This window comes from Poecile atricapillus, chromosome 12 (genome assembly GCF_030490865.1).
Source record: "Poecile atricapillus isolate bPoeAtr1 chromosome 12, bPoeAtr1.hap1, whole genome shotgun sequence".
In the NCBI taxonomy this organism is placed as follows: domain Eukaryota; kingdom Metazoa; phylum Chordata; class Aves; order Passeriformes; family Paridae; genus Poecile; species Poecile atricapillus.
In genome coordinates, this window is record NC_081260.1 from 798,322 (window position 1) to 814,082 (window position 15,761).

The 15,761-nt window shown below is 56.6% G+C and overlaps 1 protein-coding gene across 6 annotated transcripts in view; it reads left to right on the forward strand.

Annotated features, from left to right (window-relative positions):
- Positions 1-15,386, forward strand: part of MID2 (midline 2) — a 60,833-nt gene extending 45,447 nt beyond the window's left edge. For all 6 annotated transcript variants that reach the window (XM_058847558.1, XM_058847562.1, XM_058847560.1 and 3 more), the window contains exons 4-10: positions 1,115-1,222; positions 3,143-3,291; positions 3,732-3,859; positions 4,838-4,981; positions 8,276-8,437; positions 11,741-11,948; positions 12,128-15,386. In XM_058847558.1, coding sequence (XP_058703541.1) covers positions 1,115-1,222; positions 3,143-3,291; positions 3,732-3,859; positions 4,838-4,981; positions 8,276-8,437; positions 11,741-11,948; positions 12,128-12,530 — 1,302 coding nt within the window. In that variant the 3' untranslated portion in view covers positions 12,531-15,386. The remainder of the gene's footprint in view (positions 1-1,114; positions 1,223-3,142; positions 3,292-3,731; positions 3,860-4,837; positions 4,982-8,275; positions 8,438-11,740; positions 11,949-12,127) is intronic.
- Positions 15,387-15,761: the final 375 nt, after the last annotated feature.

Here is a 15,761-nt window from a genome sequence, read left to right on the forward strand (position 1 = left end):
AGGGCAGGTTCCTTGCCCTGGGCAGGTTTTCAGATTTAGGCTGTTTTATGTTGTCCTGGAGCCATCCTGGAAGGGGAATGCTCCGGGCCTGAGCTGCACCTTGGTTGGAGTGATGGGCCCAGGGCCGAGCTGAGGTGCCCCAACCTCCCCTCCTGTCCCTTGGCCCATTTCCTTCCCTCCCCTTGCTGTGCTGAGCCTTCAGCCTCATCTTTGCTCACGTGCCCCAGAAGCTGAGTGAGAGGGGGTTCCAGGGAAGTTGGGGTGACAGCCATCCCTGTGGGCACACAGCTCTGGGGCACCCTGGTGCTGCCAGCTCAGCCACAGCATCCCTGCCACAGCAGCTTGCTGCAGGCTCCAGACCCTGGGGCTGTTCCCTGCCCCCTGCCAATGCAGCAGATTGGGAAGATTTTCCGCTGTTTTTCCTCAGTGGAGCTCTCTTTGCAGACCATCAGCTGTCTCCCACTCCAGTGTTGCATAATCTGCTGGCCAGGTTTAAAAAAAGATCCTGTAGCAAAAATGTGGTTCACTCAAGGCTGCCTTGTTTCAGAGGGATTTGGGAATATAAAATGAGGAAAACTGAATTCTGTCCTGTAGTGTGCTTTAATGAAGTGCTGGGGCTGGAATCCTCTTCCATGAAGTGCATTCCCCCCGTCCTGTCCTGTCCTGTCCTGTCCTGTCCTGTCCATCCTTCCATGGATATTGCTCTTCCCTGGAGGCAGAGGACTGGAACCTCTGCTTGTGGACCCCGTGTGCTGTGTGTGCACAGCTGTGAGCACAGCCATGAGAGTGTGTTGTGTGTCCTTCCTAAAACCTGTGGGTCTTAAATCCCTCCCAACACCTGTGTGCTGTGTGTCCCTCCTAAAATCTGTGAGCTGTGTGTCCCTCCTAAAATCTGTGTGTCCCTCCCAACACCTTTGTGACCCTTCCAACACCTTTGTGTCCCTCCCAACACCTGTGTGACCCTCCCAACACCTTTGTGACCCTCCCAACACCTGTGTGACCCTCCCAACACCTTTGTGACCCTCCCAACACCTGTGTGTCCCTCCCAACACCTTTGTGACCCTCCCAACACCTGTGTGACCCTCCCAACACCTTTGTGCTGCTGCTCCTCCAGGTGAACACAGCCATGCACGAGGCCAAGCTGATGGAGGAGTGTGATGAGCTGATGGAGATCATCCGCCAGCGCAAGCAGGTCATTGCCGTCAAGATCAAGGAGACAAAGGTGAGGGGTCCCAGTTCGGGTGTCCCTGGCCACAGGTGCCCTCCAGGGTACCTCCCTCCCATCTGGGATGGGCCAGCCTGGGCAGAGGGGCTGCAGAGCCTGTGTTGCCTTGCTGAGAAGGGTTTGCTTTGGGCAGAGCCCGTGCATCTCCCTGGCCAAACTCGGGGTGTCCTGTCCAAACACCTGGTGCTGCTCTCCGTGTCCAGGTGTCTGTCGCTGCCCCAGGCTCCTCTGGCAAGGAGAAAGCGTGAGCCTGGAGGAGGAACAGTGTGCTGGTTAGCGTGACAAGCTGGTGCAGAGGCTTGGATCACTCCAGACAGCTTCCTCAGGGCCCTTCACCACTGTGCTTCTAATGGAATAGTGTGGAATTAATACTGAAGGGCCACAGTCCAGTGCTGCAGAGAGAGCAGAGGCTGCACGTTCTGCCTTGCTTCTCACCCTCATCTTTGTGGGAGTGTTTGGACCTTTCCTCCAGTGGTTCCAGGTGTTTCCCAGTGCTTTCCATGTGTAGCATCCCACCCCAGAGGGGAAGGGAGCACCCAAGATTCATAGATGCTCATGGTGGAAAGGAATGATAAATGTCAGATGTTCAGCAAAAGCTTATCAGGTTTTATTGGTCAGCTTGAAATAGTTTATTTGGCATGGAGATTGTTCTGTACTGATCTCCCAGTATAAGCACACAGTGATGGGTTTTGGATAAAGGGGTAGGGTGAAAGGGAAGAGAGAGAGGGAGGTGAATTAAAGCAAGAGAAAGACAGAGTGGAGCTCATCAGTCCTGGTTCCAGCATCAATCCAGTTAACAGTGTCCAGGCTCCTGGGGAACCATTCTATAGATCCCTTTTGCCTGCCCTTGGGAGCTCTCAGTTTCTCTGCAAATCAGTTCTCATGCACAGTCTGTTCTTCCAGAGCTTCCTGGAGATGGGTCAGAGGCTCTGGGGGTGCCCAGGGGAGCCTGCATGACCCCGTTGCTGGGGTCCCTGTGTTGGGAGGGACACACAGCTCTCCCCAGGCTTGGGTGTCCCAGCAGGGTACCTGAATGCAGCTGCTGCCCGGGCAGTTGGGAGCGGGTTCCACCACCAGCACAGCTCCAGGACACCCTGGCAGCTGTGGGAGCTTTGAAATCCTGCTTCTACCCCAAGCACTCCAGGGAACATATTTTATGTAACGGTGCCGTCTGCCGGTCCATCTGTCTGTCTGCTTGCTCTTCCCGCCCTCTTCCTTGGCTGTTCCAGGCTCTGCTGTCCAGTTCCAGCCATGCTTAGAAGGGCCTGGAAGCTCCAAGATGTTGTTTTCCTACATTTGGCAGCTGGGTAGAGGCAAGGGGCACAGATTAGTGCCCAAACGCTCTGCAGAAGCGATGGAGGAGGGAGTAACCTCTAGAGGCTGTGGCTGTTTTGAAGTGCTCCAGCTGAAGAGCAAGGAATTCTGCTTTCCTGCTGGATTGCCATTTGGTTTTCCATTTGTTCTGCCCTGCTTTTCCTGGCAAATGGCCCAACGGATGTGTGGAGCCTGGGAGGAGGGAGGGGGAGAAGATTCCCTCATACCTTGGTCACGCAGCAGGTCGGTTCAGCAGCTGTGGATGTGACGTTTTCCATCAGCTCTGTGAACGCTTTCCCTGCTCCAGAGGTTCCCTTGGCCTGTGCTGAGCGGCAGGAGTCTCATGGCAGGGTGCTCTCCTCAGACAGGGGATGCCTTGCCTTGCTCTTCAGCACCCCTCAGCCCCAGGACCCTCTGAGCAGGCTCAGGCCGTGTCCTGGGGCAGCCCCAGCAGGATTTAACGTGGGAAATGCTCTCTGTCCTCCCTCCTCGGAGCCGCTGGGACAGCCCTGTGCCGTTCCACTGCTCCTGGCTCGATCCTGGCTCGGGATGGTTCCCCCTGTGCCTGTCTGCTCCTGAGCGTGGCTCTGTGCTCCCCTGCAGGTGATGAAGCTGCGGAAGCTGGCCCAGCAGGTCGCCAACTGCCGGCAGTGCCTGGAGCGCTCCACGGTCCTCATCAACCAGGCCGAGCACATCCTGAAGGAGAACGACCACGCGCGGTTCCTGCAGACTGCCAGGAACGTGGCCGAGAGGTGGGCTGGGCTCAGGCACTGCTGCTGCTGCTGCTGCTGCTGCTGCTGGCCCCTGCTCCAGGTCCCTGGCCAGAGATGGCCCAGCTCCCCTGCAGTCACCTCCCAGGAGATCCACAGCCACCCCTGCAGCCTCCCACGAGCTCTGGGTTCCCATCCCTCACAGGACAGTGCTGCTGGCAGCTCCTAACAGCACTGCAAGCAATTCCCCTTCCCTGGGTGGGACAGTGCTGGAGATGCCAGTCCAGAGGCAGCTCAGGGGCCAATCAAACCTGCAAACCCCAGGGATGGAGCCCCCCACTCTCAGGGGAGCTGTCCCCAGGCTAGGCCACCCTCCTGGCCGGGGTCTCTAGGTGCAGGCGAGTTTCCTGGCAGGCTGTCCCCATCCCTGTGCCTCCCTCCTGCTCCCTGCAGCGAACTGACGGTCCCTCCTTTCCTTCCAGGGTCGCCATGGCAACTGCATCCTCGCAAGTCCTGATACCAGATATCAATTTTAATGATGCCTTTGAAAACTTCGCTTTAGATTTTTCCAGAGAGAAGAAGCTGCTAGAGGGGCTGGATTATCTGACAGGTGAGTGCTCAGGGGTGCTCCCCTCCGTGCCTGCCCCTCAGCCCCCTGGCCTGTGCTCCAAGGGCTGGCACACCTGTGCTAGGACTCAGCCAGTGACAAGCGCCAGGTCAGCTGTGGCAGAGCAGGGCCTGTGCTGTCCCCAGGACAGTGACGTGTCCCCATCCTCCTGGTTCACCCTGCTGTTCCTGGAGGAGCCATGGAAAGGTCCAGAAAGATTAAAAATTATGGTCTCTGTGACCTGGTGGGGGAGGCTGAAGTCCGTAAGGATGCAAGAGGGATAAGGATTATATAAGGATCCACAAGGATTACAGAGGAGGAATGATGAATTAACCAATTATTATATTTCTAGGGCACTCTCTGCTTTAACATTTCCCTTTTCCTGCCCTTTTTCTGGGTCACTTGGTCCTAAATTATGAGCCCTGCTGGGCAGGACCTCATTGTGCCCCTCAGTGTTGTCCTGATGCCCCAGCACAGACTGATCCCTGCCCTCAGGGTCTGGGAGCAGCAGTGCTGCTGGACCAGCCTGTGCTGGAGCACTGGAGGGATGAGAGCTCCAGGGAGGTGAGGACATCCTCACTCACCCAAATCTGGTTTTGGCATCGTGAGGCAGATCAGCTTTCAGTGAAAGATTAGCACAAGCATGTCCAGGTCAGTTATGGGATAAAATATTTACTCCACAACCAGTGCAGGGAAATAGGTGGATTTGGAAGTGGTTTCTCAGCCTGTTTCAGGGTGGAGGTGTCAGACCTGATGGAGCAGCAGTGAAAACCCTGTGCCCTGACTTCTGGATGCCTTGTTAAGCTAAAAAGTTTCGTTCCGTGGGAAACACAATGACAGATAAAATGAGGGAGTTTTTGGTGTTGGGACTCTACTCCTGCCGCAAGCCCGTCTCAGCCCAAGCATGAGTGAAAAAGCCCTGGGTTTTTAGGGAAGGAAAGCCCAAAGTGACCAGAGTGTGTGGTCTGTGCCATCCCACAGCACCAAACCCACCGTCAGTCCGCGAGGAGCTCTGCACAGCCTCCCACGACACCATCACCGTGCACTGGATCTCCGAGGACGAGTTCAGCGTCAGCTCCTACGAGCTGCAGTACACCATCTTCACCGGCCAGGCCAACTTCATCAGTAAGTCACCACACTGCCCTCCAGCAAGGAATCCCATGTTGCCCACATGCTGCTTCATCCTTGGAAGTGTCCAAGGCCAGGTTGGAGCAACCTGGGATAGTGGGAGGTGTCCCTGCCCATGGCAGGGGTGCCACTGGATCAGCTTTAAGGTCCCTTCCAACCCAGACTGTTCTGGGATTCTGTAAGGAAAAGGTTCTCAGGTTCATCAGTGGGTTTAAAGGCTGGGTATTTGTGGAGAAAAGAGCAGCAAAGGATCTACCAAGGGCTGGTGGATCTGAGCAGTGGACACCTCTCTGTGCTGGGGGACATCCCTGAGGTGCTCTGGTCTGCACTCGGTGTCATCAGCCCTGACTTGGTGGAGCACTGGAGGCTCCTGTGCAGCTCCCAGCTCTGTGTACCTGGGATCACACGTGGGGCAGTGCTGGCTGCTCCGTGGCTGATAACTAACGTGCTTTATAAACCCTCTGAACATATTTCCAGGCCATTTTTCATGAAGATTGCTGCCATACTGAGTTTCCCACACGGCCACAGATTTGTCTCACAGGGATGGGATTTGGTTTGGGCACTGAGGACAGTCATTGATGGTCTGAGCTTTTACTCCTGGCTTTCCTAGCAGCAGTTGCCTTTGTGAGCAGCTCTGACCAGGTGGCTCAGGGTGGGAGTTTGGGCTGTCAGTCTGTCCCGCTGGCTGGAAGGACGCTGGCAGCGGCAGCCCGGTGTCACAGCTCCGGAAGGCTGTTCAGTGCACTCTGAAATGTGCAGGAAGCTGCCAGAGAAAGTTCCCTGTGACTTTCCAGGCTGGATCTCACCTCCCCAGCCCCAGCCCAGCCTTTGCCCTTGTTTTGGAAAAGAAGATGATGCGTTTCCTTTCCATGGGGGCTGGCGGCTGCCGGTGCTGCCGCAGCCAGACCCGCCCTGCTCGGCTCTCCTCTCCCTCCCAGTGAGAGCATGTTGTCTCCAGCACTTTGTCCTCTGGAAGCCTGGAGAGCTCAGCCACCTCTCTGGCCCTGCTCTTGGATGGCCACCAGCTCCATGTCCCCTGCACTTCAGCTGGGGACTTGCTGGTGTCACTGGGTGCTTTTGGTGGGGAGGGACATCTGAAGGGCCCTGTGCCAGCTCTGTGCGGTTCAGGCTGACAGGCTGCTCAGGGCTTGCTTGTTGAGGAAAGACTGTCCAAGGATGGAGAATCAGTGCTTCCTCACCCTCAGCCAGGAGGATTTTTCCCTTTTCCACTCAGGATTTCCCCTGCTGCAGCTCACGCCCTTGGCCTGGGACACCAGCAGGGAAGGCTCTGGCTCTCACCTTTTCCCACGTGCCACTTGAGTGGCTTGGAGTCCCATACACCCAGGGACTTGGGAATGAGTCCCCTGCCCGTCTCTGGGGTCTGGCACAGGCACTGGGGAAGCTGTGGAGACCACGAGGGTGAGGAACAGTGAGGGCAGTGCTGGAGGAGAGCCCGGAGGGTCACATGTCAGGAGTGTCCTCCTTGGCCAGCCAGCAACCTCCAAGCTGCTTTTCATAGGAGGAGTGAAGAAAACAACAGTTAAATCCCTGAGAGGAACATGAATAACTTACTGTCCCTTGGAATAGCACAGTCTGGGTGATGGGACCATGTGAGCCTTGGCTGAACTCGTGTGAGGAGACACTGGAACACTGAGCAGGAGCTGGGAGAGGAAATACCTTTCCAAGGTGTGCAGAGCTGGCCTGTGGAACCCATCCCCTTCACGCTTCCATCAAAGCCAAGAGCTTGGCAAGAGCCAGACATTTTTATGGATGATGAGTGCTACAATGAAAGGGAATTTTTAAGCTTTGGCAGGGGTAGGAGAGAGGAGGTTGATCTTCAAGGCCAAGCTCTTGGAGATTGTTTTGCAAAAGAAACCTACATGGAAGGTCAAGTCCTTGTGGCTGTCATCTCTCAGCCACCTCGTTCTTCCCGATGGGGCATCCCCAGCTGCTCCCTCCTGCAGGAAGGTGACACTGAGCAGGAACGAGAGCAGCTCTGTGTGCAGGCTGCAATCAGGATCACATCTGGTTTATTTTCTACTTCACATCGCTCTGCCCCTCAGCCATTCCCACGTGTATCCCAAACCAAATTCAGGATGACAGGGACTGCAACCTGCCCTTGTCCTGCGGCTGAGCCAGCCACTGAAGAGAAATGAATTTGAAGCTGTTGCAAAAGAGGTGTGGAGCATTCCCAGCTCCTGCCTCCCAGCCCTGCACATGTTGAAAACCCCCTCCAGTCACCCCAAATTCACTCCTCACCTCACACCAGATCTAAGAAGCCTCCAGCTGTTTCCAAGCTTCCTTATTCCTTTTGGCTCAAAGCCCTGCTCCTGTGCTGTGATAGCTGCCCTTCTTTCCCCACAGAATCCTTGTCCAGCTACTCATGCCAGCTGCTGTGATCCTCATCCCAGTCCTGCTGCTGGCAGGAGCAGCCTCAGTGGCACCATGTAAGGTTTTTCCTCTTTCCTGGAGCGCTGTGTCACCCCACCAGAGGTACAGCACTGCATTTCCACACATGCCAGGCCCTGTAACTCAGACACCGCAGATCACTGCAGCAGTCAGCTTGGCACCTCCATGGTCTTGGATTCTTCATTCCTTCCCATTTCCAGGAAGAGTTCAGCCTCCTGAATGATTTCCAAGCGTCTGGATCCCTTCACTGGGAGCTCATTTTCTTTGAACCGCTCTGCACACCAGTCTAGTCAGGGAGCCAAGCATCAGCCTCCCTTAGCCATGGATTATTACTTCCCACCCTGGTGCACTGAGGACTGGGCAGGAGCAAGATTCAGTTGCAAACACATGGATTTGTGTGCAGATAAATCCCTTTCTGCTGCTGGAGTTGCACACTGGAGCAGGAGGGAGGCTGTCCTGCAGGAGCAGACATGTGAGAGAGTGATGGTGGGCTGGTGCTGGGAGGGTGGTGGATGATGGTGGCTGTCACCCCCTCCCAGGCACCAACAGCTTCCTCTGCCATCTGCCCAGGCTGGAAGGTGCTGCTGGCTGAATTTCCCTCTCTGCACCCCTTCCCCATCACTTCCCATGGCAGCATCCCAAGATGCCAGCACTGCAGCCCTGGCCCTGCCTTACCAACATTGCCTTTGTGTGATAGTGAAAAAGATTCTGTGTTGCAGGGATTTATCATCTCTGGGAATTTCCCTGCAGACACTCCGAGCTGCCAGGCAGGGGTAAAACCTTCCGAGGGGCACGCGGGCGTGAGCTCTGCATCAGCAGCGCGGGGGCTTTGTACTCTGTCCTTCCCTGGGAATAAATGTCTGCCCCTCTCCTGCACTCCAGGTCTCTACAACTCCATGGACAGCTGGATGATCGTCCCCAACATCAAGCAGAACCACTACACGGTGCACGGGCTGCAGAGCGGCACCCGCTACATCTTCCTGGTGAAGGCCATCAACCAGGCAGGCAGCAGGAACAGCGAGCCCGCCCGCCTCAAGACCAACAGTAGGTGTCCAGGCCCTGAGCTGGCCGGGACAGGGGTGACAGGGACAGTTTCCTGGGCACTGGGGTTAGGGTTAGGCAGGGCTGAGTGCTCATGGGGAGCGGGCAGTGGGATGGAAACGCCGCACAGCTCGTGTGGGATTGTGGTTTTTTTATGTGTGCTAAAGCACCTTCCACAAGGACCTGTCCCTCTCTTCCCACTCAGGGCTGGAGAGCCATGTGGCACTGATGGGCACGTCCCCCTCTGCCACCAGTTTGGTGTTCCTCTGCCAGCTGTGTTTGTGGAAGCTTCTGAATTCCTGAAAGTTTGATTTAGCCATATACGTGGATATAATATATATTGATTTATTTCCTTGTGTGGCCAACCTCAGGGGACAAAGGCTCCTTTGGGTGTCCAGTGGTGCTGCTTCCCTGTGCTGCAGCCCCAGCTTGTCCTCACTGGCTTTTCCTCCTGCTGGTATTTGGGACCAGGGCTTCTCCTTTTCCAGTGGACAGTATCCAGAGGATATCACACCCATGCTTTCCCACTGTTGTAACCCTGCTGGAAGTGTCAGCAGCTCAGCACAGAAAGGGCCCATTAGCATGTTTTCCCAGAGCATTCTGTTCCTGCAGGGATGTCTGGGAGATCTCCCCATCTCCAGAAGGTCAGTGTCAGGACACGGCGCTTTCCGCAGCATCGGCGCTGGCAGTGCTGCCACCAGATCTGTGCTCCTGGGCTGAGAAGCTGGGGAGAACAGGCTTGGTTTAGTGACACAGAGAGCCCATCCTCTGCTGAGGCTGGGCCTGAGCAGGCCTTCCTTAGGATCAAGTGTCCAAAAGTTGCTGAATGTGTGGAATGCAGGAACAGGCCCAGCTCTGGCCATAAGGGCAGGGAAATGGCTTTTACAGCCCTTGCCTCAGCCACTGCATCCTGCCTTATTTTCCCTCGCAATTCTGGCTTTTCCTGATTTCTGCATCTCTTGGCAAGACCTCAGTGTGCTACAGGATGGCTCCATCCCCATCCCATGTGAGATATCAGGAGTGTGATGCCTGAGCAGCTGGGCTGCAGGGTCACTGTTAGTGACTGAATCATGCTAGTGGAGGTGTTTTTAAGGAGCAGGATGATCCCTGCAGAAGCTTCCCAGCAGGGAATCTGGGAAAAGATTCATAGGTTTAGATGGATTTCTGGCTCTCCTATGACCTGATGACTCAGCAGTACAGTGCTGCATCTTTGTTTCTTCCTTTGCAGAAGGTGATGTCTTCAGGGAGGGCAGGATGGTGATGGCAGCTGTGCTCTGTGGGTGCCCTGTGTCCCACAGGTGGCATCTTGGATGGGGATAAGGACAGTGCCACTGCAGGCAGAGAGGGGGGACAGAATGCAGGAAGGGCTGGCTTTGTGTCCCTGTGTCCCTGCCGCTTTGTTTGTTCTCTGGGCAGAACATGGTGGGTGCCTGCAGCGTCCTTGGGAGCAGAGTTCATCATATCCATCCCTCCTTTCTGTCCACACATTTCCAGGCTGGGCTGGGCTGGGATGGGCTGGGCTGGGCTGGGCTGCTGCCCCCGGGTTTGGCTGAGCACGGTGTGTCTCCTGCTCCTGGGGATCTTGTTCCCATCATTTATTTCCATGGCTGTTCCATAAAGCAGCAGGCAGCCTGTCCTCGCTGTCCCTCTCGTGGGTGGCAGCAGTGTCCCAAGCTGTGACCCCTGTGCTGGGTTTGGGGGAGCAGGGTGGGGGTCTGGGGTCCCGTGGGGTGGGGCTGCAGCTCCAGCACACAGCTCCCTCTGCCTGGCTCCATCCTCACATTCCCCTGACCTTGGCCATGTTCCTGGCTGCCTCCTTTAGCTCCCACACAGCCAGTGCCAGACAGGATTTCCTCTGCCCCGCAGGGAAGGGAGGGATCCTGCAGCTGATAAATGACCCAGGGGTGCTGCCCCACAGCTCTTGTGCAGGGATGACCAGCAAAAGGCTGTCAGGAATATCCCAGAAAGCTGAATTTGTGAGTGACCAGCCCAGGAGAAACATGTTAATGATGAGAGGAACCATCAGAACCCTCAGCTCTGTGCAGGGCAGGGCTGGGGGCTGGAGAGCAGGGACTGGCAGGCACGGAGGCTAGTGATGGTGCAGGAGCAGGGGGTGATGGCTGCAGTCAGAACCCCCCTTCCTCTGCTTGGGACCATCATGACCTCTGTGAAGTCTGTATTTTTTCCTGGTGCCAGAGTGATGTTTTGGGAAGGGGTTGATGGTAGCAGGTGCCTGGCTGTGTTCTCTGAAGTGCCCTCTGAGCCCTGCCAGCCTGCCCATGGCACACACTGCCTGTGGGTGCAGCTCCAGCGCTTGCTCCAGGACATGCCAGCACAAACCAGTGACAAGGGCTGGGCTCCAGTTCTTCACACTGACCTTAGCAAGGGGTCGCCTTAGGAAACAGAGCTGTGAGTGTCTCTCTCCTGATGGAGCCAAGTATTTTTATACCTCACTTCCTCGGAGCTTGTCTCTTTGCATTACTGCCAGGAAAAGATATGGCAGAAAGATCAGAGCAGCCAGAAGAAGGAGGGGGCAGGTCATTCCCAATTTGCAGCTTTACTTTCAGGCTTCTCAACTCAATTATTCAGCAAATTGAGCTCCGAGGAAAACCAGCACGAGCTTCCATCAGGTAACAGAGCAGGGCACAGACGAGCTCTGCTCTGCAGCTGCCATTGTCGCTGATGTTGGAGCTCTCTGCAGAAGTTCCCAGCTGTCCTGGGGTACTCCTGGTGTGTCTGTTTGCAGGGTTTCCTGCCTGTTCTGGGGGTGCCCAGCCCAGGCTCAGCCCCATTGCCACGGTGGTGTTAGTGTTTCTCCTGCTGCGACTCTGTGTCTGTAGCCAAAAACGGGAGCATGCAGGAGGACACAGCTAGTCATGCCCTGAGCCAGGTACCAGAATGTGAGGGTGAAGGTATTGGCAGGACTTGGGGTGTTCTCTTCAGCTGTCATTTGCTTTGTCCTGAAGCAGGTGAATCCCTATGGAAATATTTTCTGGTGCCTGTGTGTGCTTCACTGCATCTCACATGAAAACACAGCAGCAAAACCCACCTGAACTCAGTTTGCTTCTTTGTAGCATCTTGTGTTTGCAAGTCCAGGGATAGTCTGAGGACTTCCAGAGGGAAATCACTGGCAAACAAGGAGGTTGGTTGGAGCTCTGGGACATCACCCAGACCTGGTCTGGTTTTGGGGAAAGCACCCAAGTGAACCACCATGAAATATGAAAAGCTGAGAACACAGGATGTGAAGAAGCCCCTTGCCATGGTGCTAATAACGCAAATCCTGAGCCATGTGTCTCCTCCCCACAGGTCAGCCATTCAAGCTGGACCCCAAGATGGCTCACAAGAAGCTGAAGATCTCCAATGACGGGCTGCAGATGGAGAAGGACGAGAGCTCCTTGAAGAAGAGCCACACGCCGGAGAGGTTCAGCGGCACAGGCTGCTACGGCGCGGCCGGCAACGTCTTCATCGACAGCGGCTGCCACTACTGGGAGGTGGTGGTGGGATCCTCCACCTGGTAAGGGGGAGGGTCCTGTGTGAGGGGGGATGCTTTGCCAGTCCGGCTTCTGCCAGAGATGCCCACCCTCTGCCCTTTTCCAGCAGGAGGGCTCTGAGAGCCCAGGGTGCCCGTCGGGGCTGGGCTTGGTGCTGTGCCGAGGCTGGCGAGTGCTGAGTGCAGCCTCTCCTCTCCTGCAGGTATGCCATCGGTGTGGCCTACAAGTCAGCCCCCAAAAACGAGTGGATCGGGAAGAACTCCTCCTCTTGGGTCTTCTCCCGCTGCAACAACAACTTTGTGGTGCGGCACAACAACAAGGAGATGCTGGTGGAGGTGCACCCGCAGATGAAGCGCCTCGGTGTGCTCCTGGACTACGACAACAACGCGCTCTCCTTCTACGACCCGGCCAACTCCCTCCACCTGCACACCTTCGAAGTCTCCTTCATCCTGCCCGTGTGTCCCACCTTCACCATCTGGAACAAATCCCTGATGATCCTGTCGGGGCTGCCCGCCCCGGATTTCATCGATTACCCCGAGCAGCAGGAGTGTAACTGCAGGCCCCAGGAGTCCCCGTACGTGTCAGGAATGAAGGCGTGTCACTAGGCTGCCAGGCCTGCCGTGCCCCGTGGCAGCGCTGGTGGCTGCCGGAGCTGGCAGCCGTGCCGGAACGCCGCTGGCGAGCTCCACACCCAGCTCCACCTTATTTTCATGGAAAAGTGGAAGAACCTGGAACCACGGCTGGAAAGGAACTGCTGTTGGTGAGCTCCGGAGTGTGCGAGAGCGGCTGGAGCGGCTCTGTGGCGCCGGCTCCCATCTCTCCCCAAGTGGATTGTACCTGGATGGTTCTGTCTTCCCTTGGGGGCTGGAAGGGCCAGGGCAGCTTTCAGGGTGACCTGAGGTGCCACGGTGGTCAGGGAATGGCTCGTGCGTCCCACGAGGTGCAGGCTGGGCAGGAGCGATGGGCTCTGGAGCCCACTGACAGCTGGTGTGAGGACCCAGAGCGTGAGCAGCACTTTCCAGGCAGGACTTTCCGTGTGGCTGAGGCTCGCTGGCTTCCCTGGTGGGGTGGATAAGACTTGGAGCCCTCGGGCTCGGTGAGCCCTGGCAGCAGTTGTGTGGTGGTCCCGTGGAGGGAGGGTGGTGATGGTCTGTGTGAGTGAAGGTGGCACTGAGAGTGCTCCCCATGGCTGTCCATGCTGCAGGTGGCATGCTCCTGACGCATTTCTGGGGTCCTGCAGTGGGGAGCCGTGGACCCCCAGCCCACCAGCTCCTCCTTTGAGAGCTCCCCAGTAACAGGGGAGGCCTGCATCCTTGAGGAGCTTTGGCCCCTGGCACAGAGGTTTGGCAGCTGCTCCTTCCTGATGAGGGTCTGGCTGGCAGTGCCCTGCTCCACACAGGCCTCCATTAGTGTTCTGTCTGGTGTCCCAGCAGCAAAAACTCATCTTCCTACTCTGAACCCGCACTAGAGTCCTGCTCAAAGACCACCTCTATGCTCTATGACCCAAAATCTCAATTTATGACCCCAAATGTTGACTTCTGGTTTGTTCTCCATCATCCCAGGGGGTTGAGCTGAATGCATTTAAAGATCCCCTCCAGCTCAAACTATTCCATGATTCTGTGGTGGTGTGAGTGTGGAACCATCCTGTTTGCTCTGTGGCCGAGGACAGAGTCTGTCCCTGAGGCTCAGGGTTGAATTCATCTGGAGCCAGTTCAGAATTCCTCTGGAGACCCCTCCCAGTGCCCCGGCCAAGGGGATATGTGTGGGTGACTGCTGGTGACAGCATTGCCCAGGAAGAGAGTACAAAGGAGCCCATTCCTCAGCACAGCATCTCTCATGTGTGGGGCTGAGGTTTTTGGAAAAGGGAGGTGGGCAGCAGCTCAGGAAAAGGATCTACTGCCGGCCCTGCCAAGCTGAGAGGGTTTCCCCTGATTCAGGCTGCTGCCTCGTGGTGCCTGGCAGGGCAAGCCCAGGGGATGCAGGTCTCCTTCAGAGTCCTGCTGAGCACAGGGGCAGCTGCGCTCGCTTCTCCCAGCCCCGGCTGCAGGAGCTCGGGGAGGGTCCAGCGGGGCGTGTCTGCTGTCCCCACAGCCTGGCACGGCCCCCCTTCACTCTGGGAGGTTAAAGCACCCTTTGGAGATGGATGTTTGTCACGGGAAGGTCCCGTGGGGCTGCTCATGCTGTGCCAGCCCGGGGGACATCAGGCACTGGAGGTGGATGTTGGCCCTGGGAGCGCTCGGCATCCTCGGCTCAGAGACCACGAGCCCTTAACGTGACATTTGCACCTGATGAAATTGCACTAATTGTGGGACCCCCTGGCCCCCACATGTGTCTGGAAGCCGGCCAGGAGGGGCTGGGGGAGCCCCACACCCCGAGCAGGGGCTGGGGGCTTTCCCAGGCACCCACACTGTGGTACTGAAAGCAGAGCCCACCCAGTTGTCACCGTGATTTGGGGAGCAGCAGCCCCATCCCTGGGCCCTGCTCAGGACATGGAGAGGGGCTCAGGTGCTGGTTCCTCTGCTCCTGGTGACACCAGTGTCCAGGTTTGGGGTGTGTGCACTCCTGGCTCCCCTCAGCCTCCCCTTCCATGTCTAACATTCCTGCTTCCGTTTTGTTTGGGGGGAGGGCTGTTCTTCCTGGTGGGTTTTTCCCTCGGTTTTGTTGTTTGTTTTTTTTTGCAACTTCTTTGTTAATGTGTGTACATATATATATATATATAAATATATATATAAAAATTATAATATAATATATATATGTTACTGGGTATGTCTGTGTGTGAGGGAGGCCATAAGGTGAGGATAGGCCTGGGATCTTCTTGCTGGCCATCAGTGTTCCCCAAACCTGGCAAAACATATGGCTGTGCATCCACAGGAGCAGAGGGGATTTGTGGTACCACCCTGCAGCAGCTTTCCCTGTGCTGGGCTCAGCCCAGCCTGGGGAGCCCGTGGGGTGGCCAGGCACAGCTAAAGCTCCATCCAAAAACATCTGTACACATAAATATTCAGCACCCTGCTGCCTCCCCTGGAAGATGTCTCGTTATCCAGGACACTGAGTGTGCCAGCCTGCCCTTTCCACAGTCCTGGATGGCCACAGGGACTCTGGACATCTCTGAGTGTCACCCACGCCCTGCTGGTGCTCCCCAGTGCCGTGGGGAGGGTGGGGATGGAGCTGGTGACAGCCCCCCCAGCACAGAGCCCCTCTCGAGCACAGGGACCAGCAGGGAAGAGCTGGGGGTTCTCCTCTCCCCCAGCCCCTGCCCTGGCTCACATCCTCGGGGTCCCCCACGAGCCCCCCAGAGGGGAATGGCCCTGGGGAGGGGATGCCCCGTGCTGGAATGGGGCCAGCGGGCAGAAGCTGCTGGAGAAGAGGCAGCACAGGCACTCAAACCTGCAGAAGGCAGAGCCCATTTCTGGAGCACAAGTGCCTAAAATATTTATTCAGTGGAAGACATACGGTGCAAACCAGCATGGTGGAATTAAATATTTCTTACTTCATGCCTTTGCTCCAGGCTTTTTCCTGTTAAACATTAACCACCAGCACATGGAACCTGCCTGGAGGAGGAGGTGCTGCTTCCACTAGGAACAAACCTGTGGTGTTTGCGCTGGTCAGAGCTCTGCCCTGGCTGTGGGATGGCAGTGACACACAGCAGTGAGGGGCTGGGGCTGTGCTTCTGCCAGGAACACCCCACTGCCCAGAGCCCCGCAGCGAGGAGCAGGGAGCTGCAGTGCCCAGGGCTCCATTTCCAGACATCCTGTTCCCTGCCCCAGACCACTGCAGCTTGCCAGGGTATCCCAACCCCATCCCCTTCATCCATCCCACTGTCTGCCCCAGCCTGG